Here is a 27,254-nt window from a genome sequence, read left to right as displayed (position 1 = left end):
GGGAGACATGCACTGTCACTACTTATTACTCTGTCGTGACCGTACACGTACTGTAAGATCTCTGTTACTCAGCGGGAGAGATCCAAAAGTCTAAGCCCTTGAGGCAGGTCCAACCGTATGGTCCGGTTCACAAGTTGGGCCATAATGAGGCGGAACACGGATGGCGGTGGACTGAGGTCGGGAAAGACATTTTGATCGGCTGAAGACTTTTCGACCTACTCATAACGTCCGACCGTATAACAGAGCCAGGAGATATTGCCTATCAAATTCATACCCAAATCTTCAATGTTGGTGACAAAATCAAACATCTATCATAATGCTGAAAGCAAGAACATTTTTTTTTCTTTTGAAAACTACATTTAATTTTTCAACACTTCAAATTGTGATTTTAAATTGTTTCAATTTTCTTTTTTCACACCAAACGGTTCACTCTGACTCCTTAACAGTTAACATTACCAGTGTTTTTCACGTGCACACAAAATCTTCAAAACCGAACTATACATACATTGACTATATATATACCGTGCAACTCTTTTAATAAAAACATATTTAATATTTATTTATCTTAAAATAAAAGTGAAAATTCAGTAATTAATTTGATGAAGAAAGTAAGGACGTAAAAATTGAAATACTCCGTACTCCGATAGTAAAAGTTATTGCGGAGTTTTATGATTGCATCAGAAACGGGCGGGAAGGACTACGGAGAATTTAGCAGTGTCAGTTGCTCAGTCTTTATCGGATTTTGTAAAATAAAAATAAATTAATTAGTTTACAGGAGAGGTAGGTGGCACGGTAATGGCAGTAGTGGAGAGCAACGACGTCGTACCCAGTCAACCCAACAAAGGCAACAATAGGACACACATGATAGAAATCTAGAATACGATGCCTTAAGGACAGCTAAGAATATCCCATTTTTTTATTGGGAAAAAGCTTAATCAAGTTGGCAATGGTCCCTGTGGTTTGGACATTAGTTAATAAAAATACCACGTCACTCACCACCTGCCAGCTGGCTCCTAATTTTTCACTCCACACATTTATTTATGCCTTGCCTTTTTAATTAACTATTTATGCATTACGTATAACCTAAGCTTGTGTAAAATGTGATTCTTGAGTGTGATATTTTACCACTAATACTAATAATAGGATGATGATTAAGTAATGCTTGGTGAACATTGTACATTTTATTTCGGATTTCATCCAACTATAATATCTTGATGCCTAATTTTCTTGTTACTGAAAGCAACATTAAATGTCGATTAGGGCGAATTCAAGCACCACCTTATTACTGGAAGCAAAATTAAACGTTGATTGGTCAATTATAACGGACAGGGCGAATAAATGGTGTGATTGTTATAGTGATGGTGAGTGGTTTTGGCACGCAGGGAATGAAAGTAATAGGGAAGAAAATGAAAGGGAGTGGCTAAGAAAGGGTGAGGTTATTAGGTTAAGTGGGTAGTTCACAAGACATCCGCCGCTAACGCCAAAAAGTAAAACACATCCACACAGTGAGTCATACGTAATAATAGTAAAAAGCATTGTTAAGTTGCAGCAATGGCGGCTGCGTCCGTCCGACGCCGGCGCTGTCTCTCGACATCATCGTTGTCATCAACAACATGGGTACACATGTGAAACTATGTATTTCCCACATCATGGATGGTATCTATTTGTAAGGTACTAGCAGAGCTATCAATGCTCTAAATTAAATTACAATCCCACTGTCATGGTCGCCGTTGACCTCTCTAATCCATACTCAGGTTGCTAATGGCAGCCAACATCTATCGTGGTTTGGTTGTTGTCTACTAGGTTGTCAAGGCACAAAACTAGCAAAGCTACAACCTTCCTATCCTCAGCTAAAACAATACCTCCCCAGACAGAGAATCTTGTCGTTTTATTTTAGGAGGATGGATTCAAACTCTGACCTCGTATCTTTAGTGTTCTTTGGCCCAAACATAGACCCTAGTTTACAGACACTAGTATGCATCAATTACAAACATAAATGCAATCATAATTCAAACATAGATTTTGGGGAAATGGCGGTGGGAATTGAATTTCACCCTTTTATTTCAGAGAGCAGAGTGCTGAATAGAATACAAATCCTCTCTCATCATCATATAATAATGGTGCTATATGTTAATCCAAATGCCAAAAAATGAAGAGAAAAAAATTCTGAATATAAGAAAAAAAAAAACTGACAAAAATTAATGGGGACGGAAAATTCAAAGAGACGGAAAACAAAAGAAATTTAGACTGACTAGGAATTTACCGGACAATAGAGGAGTTGTTTGTTTACGTTGAATGTCCATGGAGGTCGTACGGTGCCCATAGAGAGTCGAGCGGGCAAGGCTTCCTGGAGTCCAGCCTCAGCCACGGCTTGCCGCTGCCGCTCCAGTGGAGGAGACTCACCGGACCGGGGTGGAGGTTCCGGCAGCTTCCTCGTACATTGTCGCCGCCTAAACCGTGCTGGTTCCATCTGTGCTCAATGGGGGCCACTTCTCCCGCAAACACTAGCAGGAATGGCGGTAATGACCCCAATTCGTAGATCCGGTTCGTCTTCTGGATCTCCATCCACCTCTCGATATGCTTCGTGTACCCCAACCGCCTCCATTTCGCTAGATCTATGACCATAACGCCGGTGTTGAAGTAGCACGGTTTCCGGGCGGCGAAAGTGGCGTATAACCTCCGGTCCGACCAGAAATTAGAGGTGAAGTACTTGGTGAAATTGGCGTGACAATACTCCGGAGCTCCGATGGTCTTGTCCCCCAAGTTTGTAGTCCACAGCTTGGAAATATCGTCCACCACAACCAGATCAGAATCCAAGTATATAACCCTGCGTACGCAGGGCTCCAGCATATCCGCCAAATAATTCCGAGCATAGTTGAGCGGCTCCTCCAGCGCTTGCCGGACGGAAGTGGATATGAGGCTCCGGACTCTCTCCGGATCGAAATAATACACCTTAAACTTCATCTCCGGAAAAGTGGATCTCACTAGGCTTTCCAGACTGGTTTCAGAGACCAGGAAATGGAAGAACACACTCTCCGGACACCTAGAATGCTGCAGAATCGAATGCACCGCCGCGATTGAGCCCCGGAGATACTCCATGTCCAGAGTAATCGCGACGTGAACCAGAGAGGGATCACACACGTGGCTTTCCCCCAACACGGAGCCGCATCCACCGGCATTACGAAACGGCGGCGCTTTCCGGAAAGAGAATCGGTCGAGTGCACCGCTGGAAGCAATCTGTCCTTGAAACCTAAGGTAGGAATCAAGGTTGGACGATCTAATGGCCTCCGCCGGCGGAAACGATTGCAGCGACGGAAATAGAACAACCATCACCATTGCGGCGGAGACGAACCAGGAGAATTTCATTATCCAAAGCATCTTCCTAACGGAGAAACCCTCCCCCTTCCTCTTCCTCTTCCTCTTCAATTTAAACCCCAACAACCGAGAAGAGCAGAAAGAAGAAAAGAGGAACACTAGGGTTCCTCTAGCATCCGCCAGAGTGTGGCAGATAGGTGGGGCTTCCTCGCTCTGAGAAACACCAAATTAATGCAAACTCCCAAAAAAATCAGAAATTATTTGATGTTTGAAGATATTTGACTATATATATATATATGCCTTGCCTCTATTCCGACGCCACCAGAAACCAAGCAAACTCAACAAACAGAGCAAATGTAGCGGCGGCGCTGCACCGACTCGCCGGCGACACCAATCCACAGTCTTCCTTTCCCCCCTCTCTCTCTCTCCTTTCTCTCTTATCCGGAGAAGGTGAAGCGAAAGCGCAGTCACACAACTGGAGAATAGAGAGGGAAGGATGGGTATAGAGAGAGGGAGAGAGGCATTGAATTGAAGTTTTAGAGGAGCCTTTTTTTGTTAGTTTTTTTTTGGCCTTCCTTTGATATTATATTTAATTCTTTCAGATTTCACACCATAAATTTCCCGGTTTAATTTCCCCAAGTAAATGCATGCCGGACGCTAATCAATGCTCAATTACTTACCTATTTACCTTTCCTAAATCATGTTACCATAATTCTACCTTTCCATGGTACAATCCTATTAATTATCTTAATTTATATTTGATTCACATCAAAATGTTATTATTTGTTTGTTTTTTTTTTAACCTACCACATTTGGTATGTCCACCACTTGACAATTAATCCTAACTCGCATAATCCAAAACCATTGGATTGTTATATGTATTTTACGTACAACATTCGCTATTTTAACCACATGTGAAACTAATATCGATTATGTTTGGACTGCATCACTTTGACTCTTACTTGAAAAAAGACTTAACTCATAGCTCATTAATATAGTGATTATTAAATTTTAAAACTGTATTAACAATTCACTAACTATTCTGACTGATTGAAATTCATTCATTTTAAATTTATCTTCTACTTCTTCTCCAAAATATACTACCTATTGAACCAATACGCTAAGCCCGTGCGGACTTAAATTTATCTTCTAATATCTAGGCATGGGTGTGTGTATGTATATATATAATTGCTAAAATGAATTGTTTATCAACTATCTAAAGTTGGCATGTTATATCATTAGTTATATAAATTGGACCCAACTACCATTAATTATAATATAAAACACATAAAACTATGTAATAAAATATTAGTGCGGATTACAATTTATCTTTCATGTATAGTTCGTAGGTTATTATATATACTTTCAAATAGTGATTACGAATTTTTCTCATCATTCAAAAATAAATAGGTAACAACCTTTTAACATATTTAGACTATGAAACATTATCCTATGATTCATCTTAGTTGGATGATCTTTAATTATTTGAAGATGATATTTGCTGAAATGATCTACCAAATTCAGACAGGTTGAAAACCCAATCTATTTTGGTCCACAAAATTTTTGCACCACTCCTCACGGAAAACCAGAAAGATTTTAGTAGAGCAAAAGAATTGGGTTGGATTTTACGTGATTCAGGTAGATAGAAAACAGGTTTTAAACATGTACAACCTTAGCCTACAACAAGAGACGAGATTCCATGTTTGAAAAAGAATGAATAGACATAAACTGGAAAGTAGCGATACAATTTTTATTTTAGGTTTAAAAGAGATCAGAAAAAATTCAAAGGATGTTTTAGAGATGGCAGTTAGGTGGTGGCCGAGCATTTTGTGAGACTGGACCATCTTCATTCTCACCATCGAAACCGACAACATTTAAACCCCCACCTCCCCTCGCTACACAGATGCCCTGGCCTATGCCCATATAGATACCCTTTCTAAGTTTATGAAAATCTAACCCCAGTACTTACTCATCCACTCATATTTCAGTTTTTATGCATGATTTTTTATGGTCTAACTTAATTAAAATGGGCGAATTTGAACCTACGATGGAGACCCTATAACACAAGTGAATAAGGAGTGAACATGGTGTTTTTTTAATAAATACAACGGAAGGAAACAAAATTTATTGAATTTAAACTCTTTAGAAGATGTTCGTAGATCAGACATAAAAGGATCATGGCACTTAGTCACTTCTCTGTGAATATACTTTATTCAGCAATACCAATTTAAAAATAGACGACTTAAGAGTGGGTTCAAGAGTATAAGATATAATTCATTGAAGTGGAAAAGTCGGGTTATAAAATAAAAATAGTTAAAAAATAAAAAATAGGAGGCGTTGAAGAGGTTGAGACGCACAAGCAACAACTAACGCCCACGCCGACCTCGTCTCCCATTGTATTACTTGTGATTAGTGATGCAATTGGTTTGATTAGAGCCTAACTAACTAACTCCTGCGCTGATGTGATGACGTTGAAAACTGTATGTATAGCTAACTGCTGAGATCAAATTTGTCCAGTTTTTTACACAAATATTCTCACACCACCTAATCGCAATGCTTATACTTTCAAACACGTTTGGTGTAAACCTGACCATTTCAATCCCCCATTAGGTTACATCTGTTATTTTACCTTTATCCATAATTTTTTATCATAAATCAACTAAGTTATATGTGCGGTCACATTTGTTATTTGTACCGACAGTATAGTTGAGCTCCGCAAGTGGCGTGTAGATGAAAGAACCAATTAGCGTTTGCAGTACCATTTATTACTCTGACAAAAAGAAAACAGAACACTGAAAGGCCTGAAGATGATGTTTAAGTTAAAATCAAAAACAGGAAAGATGAGAGAAGTAAAAGCTAAAAAATGTGAGGGAAAAAGTTGTCGTGATTCGCAAGCTAAGAAGCGCGCCATGGCTAATAATAGTATATACCACAATTTATCCTCACCAACAAAATGACATCATTGGAAACTTTAATATTGGTAATAAAAGATAATACATGTTTAAAGGATCAGATAAGGTGGCATTTTCTGATGCGTTTGTTTAAACCAATGCTTTTATTTTATTTTTATTTTAAGAAAGTTTAAGAAATAGGAATAGAGACATGTTGGGAGTTGCCTATGTTGTCGGTGCAAAAATTGACCGGGTCTCCTCTACTGTAAACTGCGGTTGGGGTATACTACTGAAATTACCAAGTAATGTAATGAAATGAATGTACTGCTCAACTGATAGATTAAGAGAGTTTTTGGTTCAAGTTATATAGAGATTCTTTGGTAAATGGTTGTTAGTTGTTAGGGTTAGAGTATAACTAGTTGATAACATTAGTTAATTGTAGAAAGATGTTTGATATAATTTTTTTTATAAAAAAACTAATTGTAAAAGTTGTTTTTGAGCAACTCTTTGAATTTTAGCATTTTGAAGTTACAAAAAGCTGATTAACCAAAATACTTATATAAATTTTTTAAATCAAGTCAAACAACTAATAATGGTCAAATAAATCAAAATTAGTTGATAAACTAACTATTTTACCAAATAGAGTCAAAGGAAATGTGAGTTTTGAAATGTTATATTTTCATGTTTAGTTCATATTATCTTACTTTTTTAAGGGAATGCAACTTTCCCCTAAGAATACATCATATGCTATAACCACATAAGATTTTGAAGCAAATAAGATTCCCTCACAACACTTACAGCATGTTTGGTTCGTGGAATAGGTCGGGAATGGAATACCATTTTCGGAAATAGACCTATTCCACTGTTTGGTTCGTCGTTCTATTCTAGGAATAGCATTCCCAAGAATGAGCTATTCCCTTTGCAGAGGGAATAACCATTTCTAAGGGACCCCTAGTATTAGCTATTTCCAAGTATTTGGGAATAGCTTTTATACTATAATACCAAAAATACCCTTTTGTATTATATTATAATTCTTAATATATATATATATATATATATATATATATATATATTAAAAATGTAAGTAATAATAATAATAATAATAATACATTTTTATTTATCTAAGTTATGAGTTGATTTTATATAGGGGTATTTATGTCTTTTAAACACATTCCATTTCTATTCATTAAACTAACCAAACATTGAAATTACATTACTAAAGTCTATTCCTTCGACGAACCAAACAATAGAATACTAAAGTTTTGTATGGTAGTGGGTGTAATTTTCCCATCATGTTTCTTAAAGTTTTTTTTTTTTAAATCATTATTACATAAAAGATAACTCCTAAACCAAACAGACTTATATTATATGCCTCATATTTAACCAAACACAAGAATCTAACATTCACCGTAATTAACATTCATAGCACTCTAACATTATCTAAGGTAATCTAAGATTGCGCGAACCAAGCATCCCTAATAGTGTACTCTTTAAAATGATGAAGAAGGTGTATTACTTTGTATAAAATTGATTGCTTGTCCTTCTTCCTCCTTTCTTTGTCGATTTTATGCTTATGGAAATCAGATTTCTAAAGATTTATTAAACAAGTTTAGTAATTCTAGACTTTCCATAATTCATGCCTAGCTTCCTTAAGTATAACACTTGTCAAAACGTAATTTCTATCAGTCCTGTTGAATTTATATAATCATGGTAAAAGATGTTTTGCACCCGAAATTACTTAGTCGTGGGCCAAAGGTCTATGCTCATAGGAAAGCCCAACCCAATTTGCTGCATTGGGTCAAAGACAACAGCCCAACAACTCAGGCTGAAGAGTTCTCTTGGAACAATACCAAAAAAATAAAGTTATTGTAATAATAACTCTAAAGAATACAATTAAACTTATTTTACGTCCTATAGCAAGTTAACATTACGTGATAAGCATTAAATTTTGCTTACTCACAACTACTTTTATTTTTTAATCAGATCGTGAGGTGTTCTGAGGAGACTCTAACAGTAGGAGACTCTAAGAGTTACTTTGTTTGATGATGAGAATGAGAGAATTATTGGTGTTGTGGACAGAAAGGAAATGGGGTAATGGGAGACATGTATGCTTTGAGTCAACCCAAAGATGGGCCCATTTTATTTTTTTTTTGAAGATGGGCCCATTTTCTGAACAACAGGGCAGAGAGGCACGATTCATACATATCTACTACCACAGCCCAACAAAATTTTAAACATTATTTTCTTTATTTTACTCGCATAATGCTAATGATTTGTCTTTTATCGTTAGGAAAGCGATGCCATTACATTACAAACAAACAAATTCCTTGTGGGCAAGTTCTAAAACTATTGGTTTTTTGAACCTAAAATCATGCTTTTCAAATATTGCCCGGACAATTGATGGGAAAATTACACCCACTAACATACAAAACTTGTCGTTTCTCGGACGCACATGCAAACATACATTATTGGCATCTTTACTTGTTAACCACTCAGCTTTGGTACAACTCCCATGTCAGATTTGATTAACCAACAAAAATTTAATTAAATTAATGAATAATAATAAATATAACGAGGAAAATGAGATGAACTTGGAAGTACTAATTAAGATTATGAGTTTAGAATTACAGTAATTAGTGCACAGCGGTATTATATTATAGCATGCCAAATTTTTGCTAGCATTTAATGAGCTTGACTAGTAAAAGCGGTGAAAGGGAAGTAAGTGATAACGGCGTTATTTTTTACTGGATTAAAACCCAGAAAAATGTGTGGTGAAAAGTGAAAAAGTTATTTTGTATAGTTTTGTGTTTGGGAGGAATTTTACCCTAACGTGGACACGTAATAGGGTTGGCGATTCGGGGCGGTGCATCACGGGGAACCAGTTGAGCTTGACCGTGAGCTGCCAGCATAGATTTGTAGATCTGGATGAGCATCCTCTCGTCGTACTCCTTGAGTGGCCGGGTTCCGAAGCCGGCGACGCCGGTGTCGCCGGGAAATCCGCCCATGCCGCCGCCGATGACGCGTGTGTTGGCAATCCTCAGCATCATGTTGACGTAAGCGTTGCGGAGGCGAATAAGAAGCTTTTTAGGGGAAAATCGGAGGTTGAGATTGAGCTTGAGCTTCGGCGTGAGCTTTATCCTCCACGACGGTTTCTTCCGGCGGCTAGCTCCGTCCCCGTCCCCGTCCCCGCCGTACTTTCTTCTCCGGCCGCCGCGGCCTATCCTCTCGTATCCCTTCCTCTTCCAGTACTGCTTTAATCCGTTGTATACATTAACAGACACCCCTTCCATTCCCCACCCGGATCACGATCTCGTAACCGCCTTATCTTGATTTGCAACTCCCTTCAGAAAATTGAAGGTTGCGTGTGAACAAAGAGGAGAAATATAGAACATTTGGTAGTGGGGAGTTGGGTATATGGGGAGTAATATTAAATGAGTTTCAACTGCTTTTCTGGCTTCAATTTAATGCACTTTCCCCTTATTTTCTTTCCAAGCATTTATTTCATTTTACGTTTAATAAAATGACATTTTATTTTAAAATGGTTATCTATTTTACTGACTTCTAGATCACAATGTCATTAGTCTCTAGATCACAATGTCATTAACAATTATTTAGATAATTAACTGTTCACCTTAAATAATAAGATAATTCTAGAATAATTAACTGTTCACCTTAAATAATAAGATAATTCTAGATCACAATGTCATTAGTCTCTAGATCACAATGTCATTAACAATTATTTAGATAAGTAACTGTTCACCTTAAATAATAAGATAAAATTAGACGATATGACAAACAATTTACTTACCTCTACCTAAAAATTAACTGAGATAACTCACGATTATTTAACATTTTCACCGATCCAATTTAACATGAAATAACATATGTTATGATAAAGATTATAGGGTGGTTGTACCCCAGCTGGAATTAGCTGTACCCTGGCATTCACTAAAATAAAAAAGCATCTAACCGTCCATTGCAGCCGATCCAGGCCAGGGAACGAAGGTCAACGTCGACGCGTGTGCATTGCACGTGCATTTGCCGCTGAAAGTGAATTATCTCTGTTTGTTTCATTGTTTCCGGTTATAGATTTTGGTTGTTTATGAAGCTAAGCGTCTAACATAACATTATACACAGTCGTTAATGTTGTGAACCTGAGACGTTATTGTAGGTGTACTAATATAATGATAGTTGGAGATAAGGCAGGTGACGGCGTTAATGCGTCGTGGAATTCATCCAAGGAGTAGTTGAGGTATTATTACAGGGGATAGATATAAGATATAAGTAGAGTGTTTAACCGTGGTTTACAGTACAGTTTAGATTTTAGTTGGAGAATTATATATTATATTGATTGATCACCAATATTCTCCTCTAAGATTCCTGAGAATCTTGCCGTGCGGGGAATCTGGGTCGCCCCTCGCTGCGTTTTCTTTCCATATTTCCATGGCTCTCAACAGCGTGTCCTCCGCCGATTCCAACTGCTCCGGCAGCCACACCACCACACCTCCTGCGGCGGCTCCACCACTGCTCCCATCGGTTGCTCGTGTTATCGGCTTTCTTGTGTCGACCATTTTTAATCCCGACAACGGCGACGCCTTGTGGTGCTTGAAGTATTCCTTGTTGTCGTCCTCTTGTCGGCGCCGTTCCGTCGCGTCATCCGGCCACGGCCCGCCGTCCAACCCCGCGCAGCTGACGTCAGGGATTGAGGCGGTAGAATTGCGACGCTTTTGTTGGACGTTTGGGTCTATGCGATCGTTCACGCCTCTGCTCTCTATCTTGGGCGATGACCCACAAGGGGATTTCGACGGCGAAAATGGGACTTTTCCGGTGCTGCTGGGTTTAATCTCCGAATCCCCCGTCGCCGTTTCCGCCTTCTTCGCCTCCGCGGCATCATATTCCTGCATATAATTAAACACAAAACCACTATCATAATTATATATATATATTTTTTGAGTACTATCATAATTATATTTATTCAAGAATCAACTGCTTACTTACATCAACATCACCGCCATGAAGATCAGGGTCCGCTGTCCGGCCGACAGAGGCCGACAAAAGCCTTTCCGGCAGACAGTATTGATTCCTCGGAATCAATCCTAGGAGGGGACGATTCAGCTTTGCTGCTAATCTACTATACATACTTGAGTTTTTTTGGGCTTCAATTCGTATGCGACAAAGAAACAAGAAATTTATTATAGTTTTTACCGTCCTATAGTAGAATGATTCAATTCTTACTCTGCGGGTTTAACCAAATTTAGGAGAGGCGATGAATGCTTATATACTATGATTAATACAAGTGCGCGGCGGCGGCGGTGCAGTGATGAATGAAAAGTTACGTGTCGAAATTTCTGGAGCTTCTAGTGGCATCTACATTCTACGCGTCACATTTTTGCTTCTTCAATTCGCCGTCATCTCTAGCCTTATCCAGAAACAACTAACACCTACGATAACACAATTACATTACACAAATTTACTACTGGTATGTTACATCACACAGATTAGTGATTTTTTTTGACTAATTACCTAATTTATTAATCAATCAATTAAGATTACATGTCAAAATTATCATCACAAATTTTCTCTATGCAACCCTCCCATATGAGGGTGCAATTTGGTTTCTCAATCTACTGAAGCTGACTCAAACCCACCCCTATGAAGGTCCCTCCCATATAAGGGTGCAATCTGGTTTCTCAATCTATTGAAGCTGACTCAAACCCACTTCTATGAGGATACAACCCCTTTCATATGAGAGTGCAACCTGATATCATAATTTATCAGTGCATCTGGTGTCACAAATTTATCATAAGCAAAACATCATTATAGGTTAGTAATGTGGAGTCACGTGATACAATCTTTGTAGAACCAATGTTTAAAAAAAAAAAATGTTTAGTTTTACCAATAAAACATTACATACAAAAAAGGCAAAAAGGCTTTTTCTTTTTCCAGTGATAGTTGTATCCTTTTGTTTAATTACTGAAAAATGAACAATACTTTCCCCTTTTGCATATCTGGCTGCGAGGCAAGGAGATTGGAGAAGATGGAAGGAATCGTACGAATACTAATTTGAAAGTTGAATGGATTGCAGAAATTGGAAAAATGGATTTGAAATTGAAATTTCCCTCGGAATCCAGTGTTCATGCTTTGAATAGTAATTAATACCATTATCCAGCAGAGACACACAGACAGACATTGAAATTGATGAATCCGTCCCGTGAAGGGCACAAGACGACAAATGAATGCCATGGAAACGTCAACAATTCAAACAAAAAGGGGAAAAGAAATCAACAAATTCGAGATTAGATCGCAGCATTACTAAAACAGAAAATGAATGCTCCGTCAGTGGTTATTACAGCAGCATCATCTTCTTCTTCTTCTTGCATTTCTTATAACAAAGATCTTACAATTGCAGCACTAAGCTTGAGGGTTAACAATGGAGTCAATCGATTAGTAATCCTAGAGGTTTTTACTGCCTAAACGGGTACGGGGAGCAGGGAAAATGGTTGTATGGGGATTTGCTAGGGTTTGCAGAGCGGGCGGGTCGGGTCTAGGCGTAAACGGAGCCGTAAGAGAGAGCCATCAAAAGTATCGCCGCCTGTTCCTCCTCTCGCAACTGACTCAACAGCTTTTCCGATCTCCGTAACGCCGTCTCTCCTTCCAATGCCATCCACCGCATCCTAAGCGACTTCGCTGTCTCGGCGCTCCCGCCGCCGTCTCCGCCGCCGCCGCTCTTCCTCCTCTTCTTTCCCTTCTCGTTCCTCCCCCGCTCAAGCCCTAGCATCTGCCTTCTCTTCTTGTTGTACTTGATCCCGCACGCGTTACAAAGCGACTGCACCCAAAACTTCACCTCATTACACCACTCAAAACAAAAATTCAAAAAATCAGCAAGTAAAAAGTAAAAAGTAAAAACTACCTTGGGACCAGCCGGACCGCCACGCCAGAGCGGCGTTCTGGTGGTGTGACAATCGCTGCAACTCTTAACCGGGCTATTGTCCTTGCTACTCCTATTTCTCTCCTCCGATTCTGATCTCTGCAACAGAAAAGACGGTAAGAGGAAGAAGAGATAAAAGCATGATCGCAAAAAATGGAGAAGAAAATAGGTTAGGAATCACTGACCATTTGCTCATTCAGATCCATGATCACATACACTCCGGAAAGCAGTAAAAAATGCAGAAAAAGATCTCACAGCAGGAATCCACTAAAACGCATTTAGAATGAGGAAACGAGAACCCAAAAGTGAAAAGCGGGAAGAAGATAAGGGGGGGGGGGGAAATGGAAATTTGTTTTAATGGAGGCTACATAAACACAACAGAGGGAGAGAGAGAGAGGATGTGATGTATCAAGAAATCAAGAAAGAGAAGGAGAGATCAAAGGGTGTAAAACGTTTGGGCCGTTAGGGGGCGGGGAGACATTTATCTGTGGGCTGAAGGGAATCAGACGGTCAGCGGCTACTAAATCTAAGATGAAATAATAATTTTTTTAAAAGAAAAAAAAAAAAAAAAAGGAAAGGAAAGGATAAATGGGTAACAACAGTGAAGCATTAGGTGGACACTGGTCTGCAAGACACGAAACCCTAGACCCCCCTCACTCTTCAATTTCTCCCTCTCCCTCTCCATTGGATTCCCACCTAATCCAAACCTCCAACAATATCTTGCTCCAGCAATCTCAGCCGTTGGAACCTGTGGGGGATCTTCGGCATTCCACGTCGACGCTTCCTTTTTAAAGATCTGTGGTGCGAGATTGTTCCTCAGTGTCTTGATAAGTACGTACACTCACTGCCAGCTTAGGTATTGAATTTATTTATTTTTAAATAGAAATCAACAATCATTATTTAATAATACGGAGTATATATTAGATAAATTTTACTATTAAAAAAATTAATTTATCATTCTCGTCAAGAGTTAAACTTATATAATCTCCTGATTAATAACAGGAAGAGTTACCCAAGGTGTCTATCTGATTGATTATGTTTGTCCTTCTATTATAAAAGCTTTAATTTTTCACCTTATTATTCAAAAAATAAAAATTACCTTATAAAATATTAAATAGTGAACAACTTTTTAATTGCTCTTACATAAAATTACCAGTGTTTCTAGTACTAGGACAAAATTCCAGTTTCTTGTGTGTGGGTGGGTATAGAGTTGCACCGCTACTGTTCTACTAAAGAGTAGCTGACAAAAGTGCGAGGCCAGATAGCTATACTTTGATTTGACACTACTACTACTACGACACTGTTGGCCTGAAACGTCCTTGACCTTGGGTAGGTCAAACTTATAGCATCTTACTTGACTACTTTCTTCCGGATTTGTTGAGTAAAGGTCAATAATCGGTTATTAATCTCTCACTCGAGTAATCATCTGTGTGATGTTTTATTGATGGCTGCTTTCGATTTTACTCTATTTATATGAAAAGTTAACGTCTCCTTTAGTCGATTTAGTCCGCAATTATGAGGCTGTGCAAACATAATCTTCTGTTTCTGTGGAGTGTGGTCCATCATCCTTCCGCCTTAATTTTGATCACGATAGTTAACCATCAACCTTGGGTACCTGTCGATGGTGACACCATGGTTCATAACAACTTTGAGTATGAGCCAACAAAATTATTTTCTTAATGGAGGCAGATGCAACCAACCATTCATTGTACCAGCAAATACAAGCTGCTCATTTACATTTAAACCACTCACAGCCTATGACCTTACAAAGCACAAAAACTGCCTCAAATGCGTCCATTACTCAATCTTTATAACTTCACATTACAATGCGACAAACTAAATAAACAAAACAAAAACATAGGATGGATTTTTAAAAAACACAAAAATGTAAAAGAAAAAAAAAAATCCAAACAATTCCTCTTTCATAACAGGACTGTGACCATCTGGCCGGCCTTGGCTGCATTCTGATCATAAGATAATTTATTATTATGTAGCCACCTTAGAGATAGAACCACAGATCTGAAGCATCTCAAGCAAGTGTATCTGAACCAAACAAAGTGTTGGGAGAAACTATCCACCCAACTCCAATGTACTTGTATTGCTGGTCAAGGGCCTTCACATTCAAGGTTTTGTGATCAGGTCAGGATACATTACTGTTCCTCAAACACACCATAATTGGAAATATGATACTTTAATGAAAATGTCATCACAGCATAACGGAGAATATATAAACATGTAAGAGAGAATCACACCTTGAACTGAACTTGAATCCTCCTGATGGAACATTTAGTTCATCACCTCCAAAGTCAAATCCAGGTTGTGGAGCATCACCTGATGTAACCTGGTCGTCCTCGTCTTCCGACCAATATGTCTCTAGGAGCTGTACAGCCTTCTCATATATTTCATTATTATCATGGTTCTGAAGGCTTTCAATCTTATCCGAACCATCAGCTTCATCAATCAACTGTGCATATATATTAACACTATGTGCATCTGCAGCCTTCTCAGTTTCCCCAACCTTCAGAATGTTCTCCAGTCCTCTCAAGCAGACAGTCACAATTGTTGGGTCATGACAAGCTAGAAGATCGCACAATGGCTTAATACAACCATGGGCAACCAAGAATCTGCCAAACAGTCCAAATATGAGCTTCAACTCACCTGCAAAGTAGCAACCAACTACACGCAAAAAAAAAAAAAAAAAAAAAAAAAAAAAAGAGAGATATACTCCGTACTTGATTTGTTCCTTAGATCCACGGGAAGTGGCTTTTGAAATTGCCCAAGCAGCTTCTTTCTTTATATCAAATTCAGCATTTTGGAGCAGTTAAACCAGCATGAATCACAGCCTGAGAATTAAATGTAAGACAACTTTAATATCACCATGCATCAGGGAACACAAGTAGTCAAGTATCAACTTCAAAATTAAAAAGGAAAAACTATATTTAAAACTTCATTTTAAATAAGAGGTGGTTTTTGATGCAAAAGTCAAAACATATTTATGAGAATTACAAATTGTTTATTATGTAATCAGGAGAATAAGTCCAAAATGTTACTTGTTGAAACTACATTGGCATTGAAGTATGACAACGCTGAGAATATTGTAGCAAAATATTGTGACTGCAGGATGATACAACTAAATTTATTGCCTGTACAGGGATTACCTGAATTTGATCCTTATTTCCAGCGGTGATATTTGAGATTGTCCAGCATGCTGCCTTCTTGATGTTGTTTTTGTAATTTTGAGTCAACAGGCTAAGAAGGCAAGCAAGGGCCTGATGATCAATGATGACCTGTAATTTGGAAATAGTTTATTGATGAACTAAGGATCATATTTAGAATTTTTAAATCAGAATACAAGACTAAATATTGTTTGGCTTAAGAGAGCTAAGGAATGAAAATAAAGAGAAATCTAATGTTAGTTTACATAGCATGTAAGGTGGGAGAAATGCAAGGGATAGAGGACGAGACAAATTAAGATATAACTGCATACACTAAAAAGGCATGTACATTCACCTCCCGCTTTATTTATTTATTTATTGAAATACTCATGATTCTTTACAAAGTAGTAATAATTCTACTATCAATGTTGCAAAAATCCGGATCGTGAAGTATTTGAAAGGTGCTCCTGGGAAAGGGGTCTTGTATGCAGATTATGGGCACACTAGAGTTAAAGCATTTTCTTATGCTGATTGGGCTGGGTCTCCGAGTGACAGGAGGTCTACAACAGGTTATTGTGTGTTCAAGGGAGGCAATTTGGTCTCATGGAAAAGCAAGAAACAGAGTGTTGTAGACCGGTCTAGTGCAGAATCTGAGTACAGGGCCATGGCTCACGCCACGAGTGAGATTGTTTGGGTGTATAGTATTCTGAGGGAAATTGGTGTAGAGGTGCAGTTACCAGTGAGTTTATGGTGTGATAATCGCGCTGCCATACACATTACTAATAATCCTGTTTTTCACGAGCGAACCAAGCATATTGAAGTGGATTGTCATTTCATACGAGAGAAGGTGCAACATGGGTTGATATCTACGGTGCATGTTTGAAGTACTGATCAATTAGCTGATGTGTTCGGGTTGAATATATATGTAACAAGCTGGGCATGATTGATATTTATGCTCCAGGTTGAGGGGGAGTGTTAGTTGAGTAATTCACTCTCAGCTTCTTAATTCAAATTTGAATTGAGTGGCTGAGAGTCTAGCTCCTTGCTCTTGCTCTTGTATAAATAGATAGTCCCTGTATAGTTGTAATGTGCAGTGAGTAAATACGCATCTATTCTCGAGGTTACTGTGTCTTCTCTTCTACAAGCATCAAAGATCAAGACACTAGTTTAAGTATATAATTAGCACCTTAAGTATCATGGAATAACAGGGGACCCAATTAATCATGTATTGCTGCTTATCTACTAAAGAGTTCATGCAATGATGTATGTATATACCCTAGCAGACACTGTGTAAGCTTAATGCATTTTTGTAGAAGAGATAAAATTATAGCAAAACAAACAGAATGGTATTGGATAAATGGATACCTGAGTCTGGATATCATCTCCAGTAACAATATTACCAACTGTTCTTAGAGCTGGAATAAGAACACGTGGTGAAGGATGACTGAAGACAATCAACAAGCAAAAAAGTAAAGTGAGAACAATTGATTCTTATTAAGTAAACAAGACAAAATTTTGAAAAAGTTGGAAAGTAAAATCTATTACTCACAGCAGAAGCTCAACAAGGCGTGGACAGACTCCAGCCTCAATAACAGCCTGGATTTTATCGTCAGTACCATTAGAAAGGCAAGCAAGAGCCCAGCATGCATCAGTCAGGACTTCCCAGTCAGTTGAAAGTATAAGACGAGCAAGAATAGGTAGGGCCAATTTTAACTGCATAAGCATTTTCAACACCCAAATTTATACATACACATGTAAATGTAGAAATTTCTATAAGAGAAAAAAATAAGATGGAGAGGGAGGTAAAAAGGCTAACCTCCTCAAATGGAGGCTCAGGCTTGCCTTTACAGAAATTGAACAGTGTCCAGGTTGCATTTTGCAAAATGGGCAGTTTTGGCTTGCCATTAAACAGTGCTAATAATGGCATCAAAGCTCCATGGTTAATCAAAAGATCACGAAATGTGGGTGAGTCACCAGCAATATTTCCTAACGCCCTAACGGCCTGAGAGGTCAAAAACACATTGAAGAATCGGTCATTCACTTGTAATGTTGCACTGGTAACTATTAGATGCTGAAAAAAATTTAATCAAACTCCACAAGAAGAACAGTATTATTATGTCTCACAACATATACCTGCTCACTAACATCATCACTTGGAGAACTAATAAGTCTGATAAAAATTGGAATCGCACCATGATCAATTACAACCTTTATGTTTTCTGAAGTCCCAGACACAATATTAGTGAGAGCCCATGCTGCCTCAACCTAGAATAGCCAATGATTTCAAATAAGGATAAATGAATGCAAGGGGTTATACACATTTGCGTATTTTGTTCTTAAACAAACTTCTCCAAATGGAGAAATAGAAAAGATATGAAAGATTGTAATCACTAATCAATGAGATTTTGCGTATTTTGTTCGTAATCAAACTAATTAAGCCCTAACATGAATGAAATAGTTATAATTTATTTAGTAATATATTTTTATTGATTTTTGTTACATTTTACACATTTAAGTAAGTTATAAAAATATATTATCTAAAGCCCATTCTAAAATAATTAATTTAAAAACAGTTTTACTAAAATACTTAGAATAGGAAAATAGTTATATTCACAAAATATTTATATTTAAAATAATTTGTTTAGAAAATATGGGGTGTTATAAAAACGCAATATTTATATTTAAAACAAAGTTGGCGTTTGCTTCGAACTTCAGATACTTTAGTTGGAAACGTATATAAGGCGCGTTATTTCCCTCACTCCTCCTTCCTTGAAGCTACTAATGGCAATTCTCCAAGCTTCATCTAGAGAAGTATTCTAGCAGGAAGAAAAACTCTATTAGTTGGACTAAGTGTGAGAATTGGGGATGGTCTAGATACGAATGCATGGAACTCCCCCTGGCTATTAGATAAGAATAATCCTTTCCTCTCAACTCTCTCATCACCCGAAATAAGAATGTCAATTGTACCCGTACCCTATTCCCCACCCCTACGGGGACGGAGATTGGGAATGGGGATGGGGAGTACTCTCCCCGCCCCGTCCCTTCCCCAATATATATATATATATGTGTGTGTGTGTGTGTGTGTGGGGCCACACAACACACATATATATATTACTTTGTATATAATATATAGTCCGTATAATTTTAGAAGCATTCTTATCATTTTATGTCATGCTTATGAAATGCATTGTAATACCCATATTTTTTAGAAAAACAATTATACTTATGTTTATTAAGTAAAGTCAACAAGTCAAAGCTTCTTAATTTGACCTTGGATGAAATTACCAAATTACCCTTTATTTCCCTTAAAGGTTAAGAAACCACTTGTCTTGGAAAAATATCTCATTTGCAAGAATATAACTCATTTTGAAAGAAGATAAGGAGAGTTGCTAGAGAGATAAGGGAAGGAAAAGTCTTGAAGCTTTGATCTCCATCCCCTTCAAGCTTAGGTCTCAAGTAATTTTTGGAGTATTCAAGGTAAGTTTGACCTCCATATTTCACTCTTTTTTAGTTGGGTTTATCATTGGAGCCCTAAGAGTGATGCTTTGAAAATATTAGGGTTTTGACAAGGAGTATTTGGGTGAGCTAAATAGCTCAGATTTGGATGTTTTAGGTAAGTGATTAACTCTTCTCTCCTTATTTAGCAAAACCCATAACTTATTTGGAATCTCTACCAATTGGAATACCCATTTTAGAGTTAGTTTGAGTTAACAATATGTTGGGCTTTTGATATAGTATGACTCAAGCTATTTATGATTGTTAAAGTGTGAGTTCACTATTATGCGATTTATGAGTTATTATTATTAATTTTTAAGTATATGTTTGAAGAAGTGCTATGATATGTTTTTGGACTATTAAACTTGATTATAGATATCTTTGGGCATGGCTAAGTATGGATTTTGTAAATAGGTGAACATGACCTTTTGGACTTTAATTGTAAGTGTGATTTGTACTAAGGGGTTTTGCTATAAGAGAGGATCAAGTAAGTTATTTGGCAATTATTAGTTTATGAAGTCAGATTTGTTTTGCCAAGTTATGAGCTATACGGATTTCATATTACTTTTGGATATGCACTTTGTTATGTGGTGTATGTTAAGGAAACGATTTTTGCTACAATGGGCTATTTGATTATAAGAATTATTTGGAATGTTTGACCAAACTCATGAGGCAACCTACAATTTGTATTTGTTTTGTTTGGCTTGGAACGTTCCTAAATGCTCATTCCGAATCGTCGAGCTGACTCATTCCGAATTGTCGAGTCTTTACTTTTGAATTATTTGTTGGAACGTTCCATCCGGCTCATTCTTAATCGTCGAGCCTGACTCATTCCGAATCGTCGAGTCTTTTTAGATCATTATACCGATAATGGCCTATGCCACAAGGTATAATGGTGGGTGTAGGTTGCCAATAAGTCATGGGTTAAAGAATGATTTGAGCTTTGAAGTATTGTGTTATGAAATAATGTTGATGCCCATGTAGCTAAAGCTAAAGTTTCTACTTTGGAGAACCCGTGTATGGTATGATGGAATTATATGGTTTCGATACAGTTTGAAGATCGTGATTTACACCTATTAAATTACTCTAAAGCTTATTGTCTTTTATTAAGGTTACTTGATCCGGGGTTGAGAAGAGCACCACTTACTGGGCATTAGCTCATTATTTGTATTTTTTCCTCATGTTTCAGAGTAGTTAAAGGTATGTGAATAGTACAAAGCGCAAGTGGTGGAATCTTGAAGGTGACTTTTGAAACTAAGAGAAAAACTTAGTCCTAGTATTGAAGCATATCACGAGCTTTTGGTTATTTGGATATTCTCTTCGACCCTTTGTATTTACGGTAAACCATTGTGCTTGGTTTTGGTGCTTCTGATGCATTTTGGACATATTACTCTTGATTGTAAATATTTAGTAGTGATGATTTGATGAGTTTGGGAAGAACTAGTTCTTTGTTGTGGAATTATTATGTATTCGAGTGTTGTTATGAAGGTTTCGAGAAGTATGTATGGTTAGGCTTCGTATTGTTACAGGTTTTCACGTAACGATACGGCCGGGTCATGTCCTAGAAGTAGGGCGTGACATGCATATTTAGATAACATGTTTAATTGTAAAATATTGAATTCTACTTTTTAAGTTGAAGATGAATATATATATCCGATATTTATTTAAATGTTTTTTAATGTTTAATTTTTATTTTTTTTACAACTTATAAGGGGTGGGGATTCGCGTCTCCAGATAATCCCGTGGGGATGGGTATGGAGGGATTTTTCCCTCCCCAGCTGTGATATTTTATATAAAAAGTTAACAACTCCGTCAGTTGATTTCACTAACAATTAGTCCGTAATTATCAGACTGTGCAAACATAATCTTCTGTTTCTGTGGCTCATCATCCTTCCGCCTTAATTTTGATCATGATAGTTAACCATCAACCTTGGGTACCTGTCGATGGTGACGCCATGATTCATAACAACTTTGAGTATGAGCCAACAAAATTATTTTCTTAATGGGGGCAGATGCAACCAACCATTCATTGTACCAGCAAATACAAGCTGCTCATTTACACTTAAATCACTCAGAGTCTATGACCTTACAAAGCAAAAAAACTGCCTCAAATGCGTCCACTATTCAATCTTCATAACTTCACATTACATTGTGACAAACTAAATAAACAAAAGAAAAACATAGGATGGATTTAAAAAAAAAAAAATCCAAATAATTCCTCTTTCATAACAGGACTGACCATCTGGCCGGCCTTGGCTGCATTCTGATCATATGATAATTTGTTATTATGTAGCCACCATAGAGATAGAACCAGAGATCTGAAGCCATCTCAAGCAAGTGGATCTGAACCAAACAAAGTGTTGGGAGAAACTATCCACCCGACTCCAATGTACTTGTATTGCTGGCCGAGACCTTCACATTTAATCTGATTCCTACAAGGTACTGATGAATAATGAGTGGCATGACAAACTCCATTCAAGGTTTTGTGATCAGGTCAGGATACATTATTGTTCCGCAAACACACCATAATTGGAAATGTGATACTTTAATGAAAATGTCATCACAGCATAACGGAAAATATATGAACATGTAAAGAGAGAATCACACCTTCAACCAAACTTGAACCCTCCTGATGGAACATTTAATTCACCACCTCCAAAGTCAAATCCAGGTTGTGGAGCATCACCTGATGTAACCTGCTCGTCCTCGTCTTCCAACCAATATGTCTCAAGGAGCTTTATAGCCTTCTCATATATTTCATTATTATCATGGTTCTGAAGGCTTTCAATCTTATCCAAACCATCAGCTTCATCAATCAACTGTGCATATATATTAACACTATCTGGATCTGCATCTGCAGCCTTCTCAGTTTCCCCAACCTTCAGAATGTTCTCCAGTCCTTCCAAGCAGACAGTCACAATTCTTGGGTCATGACAAGCTAGAAGATCGCACAATGGCTTAATACAACCCTGGGCAACCAAGAATCTGCCAAACAGTCCAAATATGAGCTTCAACTCACCTGCAAAGTAGCAACCAACTACAATGCAAAATCAAAGAAAAGAGATATACTCCGTACTTGATTTGTTCCTTAGAACCACCAGAAGTGGCATTTGAAATTGCCCAAGCAGCCTCTTTCTTTATATCAAATTCAGCATGTTGGAGCAGATTGACAACAGGAACAATTAAACCAGCATCAATCACAGCCTGAGAATTAAATTTAAGACAACTTTAATATCACCATGCATCAGGGAACACAAGTATCAACTTTAAAATTAAAAAAGGAAAGAGAAATTAAAACTTCATTTTAAATGAGTTTGGTGCAAAAGTCGAAACATATTTATGAGAATTACAAATTGTCTATTATGTAATCAGGAGAATAAGTCCAAAATGTTACTTGTTGAAACTACATTGGTATTGAAGTATGACAACAATATTATAGCAAAATATTGTGACTGCAGGATAAATGGATAATACAACTAAATTTATTGCCTGTACAGGGATTACCTGAATTTGATCCTTATTTCCAGCGGTGATATTTGAGATTGTCCAGCATGCTTCCTTCTTGATGTTTTTTTTGTAATTTTGAGTCAACAGGCTAAGAAGGCAAGCAAGGGCCTGATGATCAATGATGACCTGTAATTTGGAAATAGTTTATTGATGAACTAAGGATCATATTTAGAATTTTTAAATCAGAATACTAGTTCATGGAACAAATACAAGACTAAATATTGTTTGGCTTAAGAGAGCTAAGGAATGAAAATAAAGAGAAATCTAATGTTAGTTTACATAGCATCTAAGGTGGGAGAAATGCAAGGGATAGAGGACGAGGCTGATTAAGATTTAACTGCATACACAAAAAAGGCCTATGCATTCATCTCCCGCTTTATTTATTTATTGAAATACTCATGATTCTTTACAAAGTAGTATATGTTATACTATCAGCGTTGCAAAAATCACGCCTAGGCACCGGCCAACCGCCTAGCGTATCACCATAATCAGTGGTATAGGCGCTTAGCCACCGATTAGCTATTGCTTCCTTGTTTGTTTGTTTTTTTTTTTTTTAATGGGTTAAAACAACGTCGTTTTGAACGAAATAACTCTAAATCATTCAAACCCTAGATGTTTTTTAAAGTTAATATTTAATATTTTAGTATTAATATTAAAGTATTAAATAGTTTATAATTATCAAGTCTTAAAAAAAAAAATTTTTTTAATTTAAACAATTAAAAAAAAATAGTTCATTCAGCCATGTATACTATACTTTCTCAATCTTTTTCAGCCCAAAGAATCAATGTCACCCATTTGGAATGGTAATAGAGGTGTCATCACACTACATGGTAGTTGGCTTATTTATATATTTATTTATTTTTCCTCTTCATTCCAAATAGACTTTTCTCATCTTCTATTTAGCATCAAAGATCAAGACACTAGTTTAAGAATATTTTACGCATAGCAGCAAAGTAAAACACAGAACAAGTGGCAAATGAGAATGAAAGTACAAATAAACAGGCAAATAAACAAAGGGGGACTGATTCTAAAACCTTAGCTTTAGCATATAATTAGCGCCATAAGTATCATGGAATAACAGGGGACCCGATTAATCATGTATTGCTCCTTATCTACTAAAGAGTTCACGCAATGATGTATGTATATACCCTAGCAGACACCGTGTAAGCCTAATGCATTTTTGTACAAGAGATAAAATTATAGCAAAACAAACAGAATGGTATTGGATACCTGAGTCTGGATATCATCTCCAGTAACAATATTACCAACTGTTCTTAGAGCTGGAATAATAACACATGGTGAAGGATGACTGAAGGCAATCAACAAGCAAAAAAGTAAAGTGAGAACAATTGATCCTTATTAAGTAAACAAGTCAAAAATTTGTAAAAGTTGGAAAGTAAAATCTATTACTCACAGCAGAAGCTCAACAAGGCGTGGACAGACTCCAGCCTCAATCACAGCCTGGATTTTATCGTTAGTACCATCAGAAAGGTAAGAAAGAGCCCAGCATGCATCAGTCAGGACTTCCTCGTCAGTTGAAAGTATAAGACGAGCAAGAATAGGTAGGGCCATTTTTAACTGCATAAGCATTTTCAACCCCCATATTTATACATACACATGTAAATGTAGAAATTTATATAAGAGAAAAAAATAAGATGGAGAGGGAGGTAAAAAGGTCTAACCTCCTCAAATGGAGGCTGAGGCTTGCCTCTACAGAAATTGGACAGTGTCCAGGTTGCATTTCGCAACATGGACAGTTTTGACTGGTCATTAAACAGTGCTAATAATGGGATCAAAGCTCCATGGTTAATCGAAAGATCACGACATGTGGGTGAGTCACCAGCAATATTTCCTAACGCCCAAACGGCCTGAGAGCTCAAAAGCACATTGAAGAATCGGTCATTCACTTGTAAATGTTGCACTGGTAACCATTAGATGCTGAAAAAAATTAATCAAACCCCACAAGAAGAAGAGTATTATTATGTCTCACAACATATACCTGCTCACTAACATCATCACTAGGAGAACTAAGAAGTCTGATAAGAATTGGAATAGCACCATGATCAATTACAACCTTTGTGTTTTCTGAAGTCCCAGACACAATATTAGTGAGAGCCCATGCTGCCTCAAACTAGAATAACCAATGATATCAAATAAGAATAAATGAATACACACACAAATATAATAAGAAATGCCAGCAACAAAACTCAAACCTGAAGTTGATGATAATCATCTCTGGCAAGAAATTCAACAAATCTAGAAACAACTCCAGATTGTATCACCTCTTCAATTGGTGGATTGCGTTCTGTCATGACATTCACAAAGAAAATAATATATAAATTTGCGAGGCAAAATGATGCCCAGCAAATCTCAACTGAAAACATAGCATTGAGTAGAACTATAGAAGGAACCTATTGAAAGGAGCTTCCGGAGCTGAGTAGTTGCTTCGAGTTGCAAATTGGCATCATTAGAACAAGCCGCGGCAACCATAGCAGGAAGACTCTCTAACTGAAGTAATCGAGCAGACAATACAATTTCAGTGAAAAATGCACCTAGCAACTTCGGCGAGATAATCTACTACTCTAATACAATCTAACTGAAGTAATCTAGCACATGAAAATTAGCACAATAGACTATAAATCAATACGGAACGCAGTCAGCAGCAGAAACAAAAGGAAGATGAACAGCGGCAAGTACTGATCGCATGCGAAATATGAGTTTAGCTAGCTAAACCCGATCGAAGCTCGAAGGGAGGTACTAAGTACTGAGGCAAAACAAAATATGAAATGAACCTTCTTATCGATAAGAGTGTCGTCGGCAGCAGAGCTCTGGAGTTGCTGAGCTTGAAGACCCTCGCGACGCTTCTTAAGCAAGTTCTCTTCTCTTTTGTTCTTGCGGATCTCAACCATGTTCTCTTCTCTTCTTCTCCGACCATCTTCGGCATCAACGGCAACCTTATAGCGGCTCCGGCGAGCATCGGCTCTGGCGTTAGGTCTCAGCGACATGATGCTCAAATCAATCTAATCAATCCTAAACAACCTAGCAGAGATACAATCTATGATTGTATTCACGGTAGGGACGAAATTCTAGAGGAGTTGTAGAAAGAAGAAATCATCCGGCGTGGGTATGAACCACCGCCGAGTCTCTAAATACGCCCAATAACGAAGCTATTAACTATAATGCCACTGATTTGAATTTCATATGAATATGCTACAGTATTTTACTTGTGGGCCAGTAATCCCAGTATCAGGATGGATTAGGCAAGACGGCCCGCGTGCTTTAGCTTTCTACCCGGAAAACTGAAGTCCATAACTACTCTGCTATTTTCGTAAGCATTAACTTGTGTAGTTGTATACGTGTCACGTACTCACGTTTGTAGCTTTTATATTCCATTCTAGGGGTGGGCAAAACGGTTCGGGTTACCCGAACCGAACCGAACCGAAGATGTTCGTTTCGGTTTTAAACCGAACCGAAAAACCGATCGGTTCATGTTTTAGAAGAATCGAACGGTTCGGTTAAAAACCGAACCGAACCGAAAAAACCGAAATATTTTATAATTAAATATAAATATATATTATATATAATTATAAATATATATATATATATTAATTAATAAATATATTTATATATTATTTATAAATACGTAATATATATATTTCAAAACTAAGAATGAATTTGGAAATTCATTCCAGTTACTGGAATGAATTTCCAAATTCATTTCAGTTTTGGAATTTAATTTCTAGTTTTATTTTTTTATTTTAATTTGTTTGAATTGTTAATTTGTTATGGTGGTATTTATTATTTAAATATTAAACTTTGGATTTGGGTTATGTGATGTTTCATGCATAGTAAATACGGTGCCCCGCTAACTCGCGGCACCTCCGATCGCCTTGTCTCCTAGGAAATGTTAAAATTCGGGAGCCGTAAACCGAACCGAACACCGAACCGAAGTAAATCCGAACC

General features: G+C 37.4%; 4 protein-coding genes, 1 long non-coding RNA gene and 1 pseudogene across 5 annotated transcripts; 1 reads left to right on the top strand and 5 right to left on the bottom strand.

Moving 5' to 3' along the window:
- Positions 1 to 2,020: 2,020 nt before the first annotated feature.
- On the bottom strand, positions 2,021 to 3,881 carry LOC116016391 (probable galacturonosyltransferase-like 7). Its single transcript, XM_031256627.1, has one exon. It carries the CDS (start codon positions 3,376 to 3,378, stop codon positions 2,287 to 2,289), a length of 1,092 nt encoding a protein of 363 aa, XP_031112487.1. The 5' UTR covers positions 3,379 to 3,881; the 3' UTR covers positions 2,021 to 2,286.
- A 4,906-nt stretch (positions 3,882 to 8,787) lies between these two features.
- LOC116015485 lies at positions 8,788 to 9,632 on the bottom strand. Its single transcript, XM_031255563.1, has one exon. The coding sequence runs from the start codon at positions 9,494 to 9,496 to the stop codon at positions 9,032 to 9,034; it is 465 nt and encodes a 154-aa protein (XP_031111423.1). The 5' UTR covers positions 9,497 to 9,632; the 3' UTR covers positions 8,788 to 9,031.
- Positions 9,633 to 10,397: 765 nt separating this feature from the next.
- On the bottom strand, positions 10,398 to 11,466 carry LOC116015440. Its single transcript, XM_031255507.1, has 2 exons — positions 11,205 to 11,466; positions 10,398 to 11,104 (listed from the first exon to the last, which is right to left on the bottom strand). The coding sequence occupies exons 1-2, from the start codon at positions 11,343 to 11,345 to the stop codon at positions 10,562 to 10,564; spliced, it is 684 nt and encodes a 227-aa protein (XP_031111367.1). The 5' UTR covers positions 11,346 to 11,466; the 3' UTR covers positions 10,398 to 10,561.
- A 1,014-nt stretch (positions 11,467 to 12,480) lies between these two features.
- Positions 12,481 to 13,601, bottom strand: LOC116015352 (GATA transcription factor 16-like). The gene is made up of 3 exons (XM_031255391.1): positions 13,320 to 13,601; positions 13,117 to 13,233; positions 12,481 to 13,032 (listed from the first exon to the last, which is right to left on the bottom strand). The coding sequence occupies exons 1-3, from the start codon at positions 13,338 to 13,340 to the stop codon at positions 12,751 to 12,753; spliced, it is 420 nt and encodes a 139-aa protein (XP_031111251.1). The 5' UTR covers positions 13,341 to 13,601; the 3' UTR covers positions 12,481 to 12,750.
- A 1,172-nt stretch (positions 13,602 to 14,773) lies between these two features.
- LOC116015343 lies at positions 14,774 to 26,526 on the bottom strand (annotated as a pseudogene).
- Positions 19,625 to 21,453, top strand: LOC116015344. The gene is made up of 3 exons (XR_004097607.1): positions 19,625 to 19,766; positions 19,848 to 19,902; positions 20,974 to 21,453. It is a non-coding gene; the product is annotated as an uncharacterized LOC116015344 (long non-coding RNA).
- Positions 26,527 to 27,254: the final 728 nt, after the last annotated feature.

This window comes from Ipomoea triloba, chromosome 4 (assembly GCF_003576645.1).
Source record: "Ipomoea triloba cultivar NCNSP0323 chromosome 4, ASM357664v1".
Classification (NCBI taxonomy): domain Eukaryota; kingdom Viridiplantae; phylum Streptophyta; class Magnoliopsida; order Solanales; family Convolvulaceae; genus Ipomoea; species Ipomoea triloba.
This window is presented reverse-complemented; position numbering and strand designations above follow the sequence as displayed.

What these genes read in the sequence shown, in the direction of transcription:
- LOC116015485 (XM_031255563.1), bottom strand. Translation starts at nt 9,496, where the DNA reads ATGGAAGGGGTGTCTGTTAATGTATACAACGGATTAAAGCAGTACTGG.
- LOC116016391 (XM_031256627.1), bottom strand. Translation starts at nt 3,378, where the DNA reads ATGCTTTGGATAATGAAATTCTCCTGGTTCGTCTCCGCCGCAATGGTG.
- LOC116015440 (XM_031255507.1), bottom strand. Translation starts at nt 11,345, where the DNA reads ATGTATAGTAGATTAGCAGCAAAGCTGAATCGTCCCCTCCTAGGATTG. An exon ending in TTCATGGCGGTGATGTTGAT is followed by an intron (nt 11,105 to 11,204) that starts GTAAGTAAGCAG and finishes AATTATATGCAG; the next exon opens with GAATATGATGCCGCGGAGGC.
- LOC116015352 (XM_031255391.1), bottom strand. Translation starts at nt 13,340, where the DNA reads ATGGATCTGAATGAGCAAATG. An exon ending in TGGATCTGAATGAGCAAATG is followed by an intron (nt 13,234 to 13,319) that starts GTCAGTGATTCC and finishes TTTCTGTTGCAG; the next exon opens with AGATCAGAATCGGAGGAGAG. An exon ending in GCGGTCCGGCTGGTCCCAAG is followed by an intron (nt 13,033 to 13,116) that starts GTAGTTTTTACT and finishes TTTTGGGTGCAG; the next exon opens with TCGCTTTGTAACGCGTGCGG.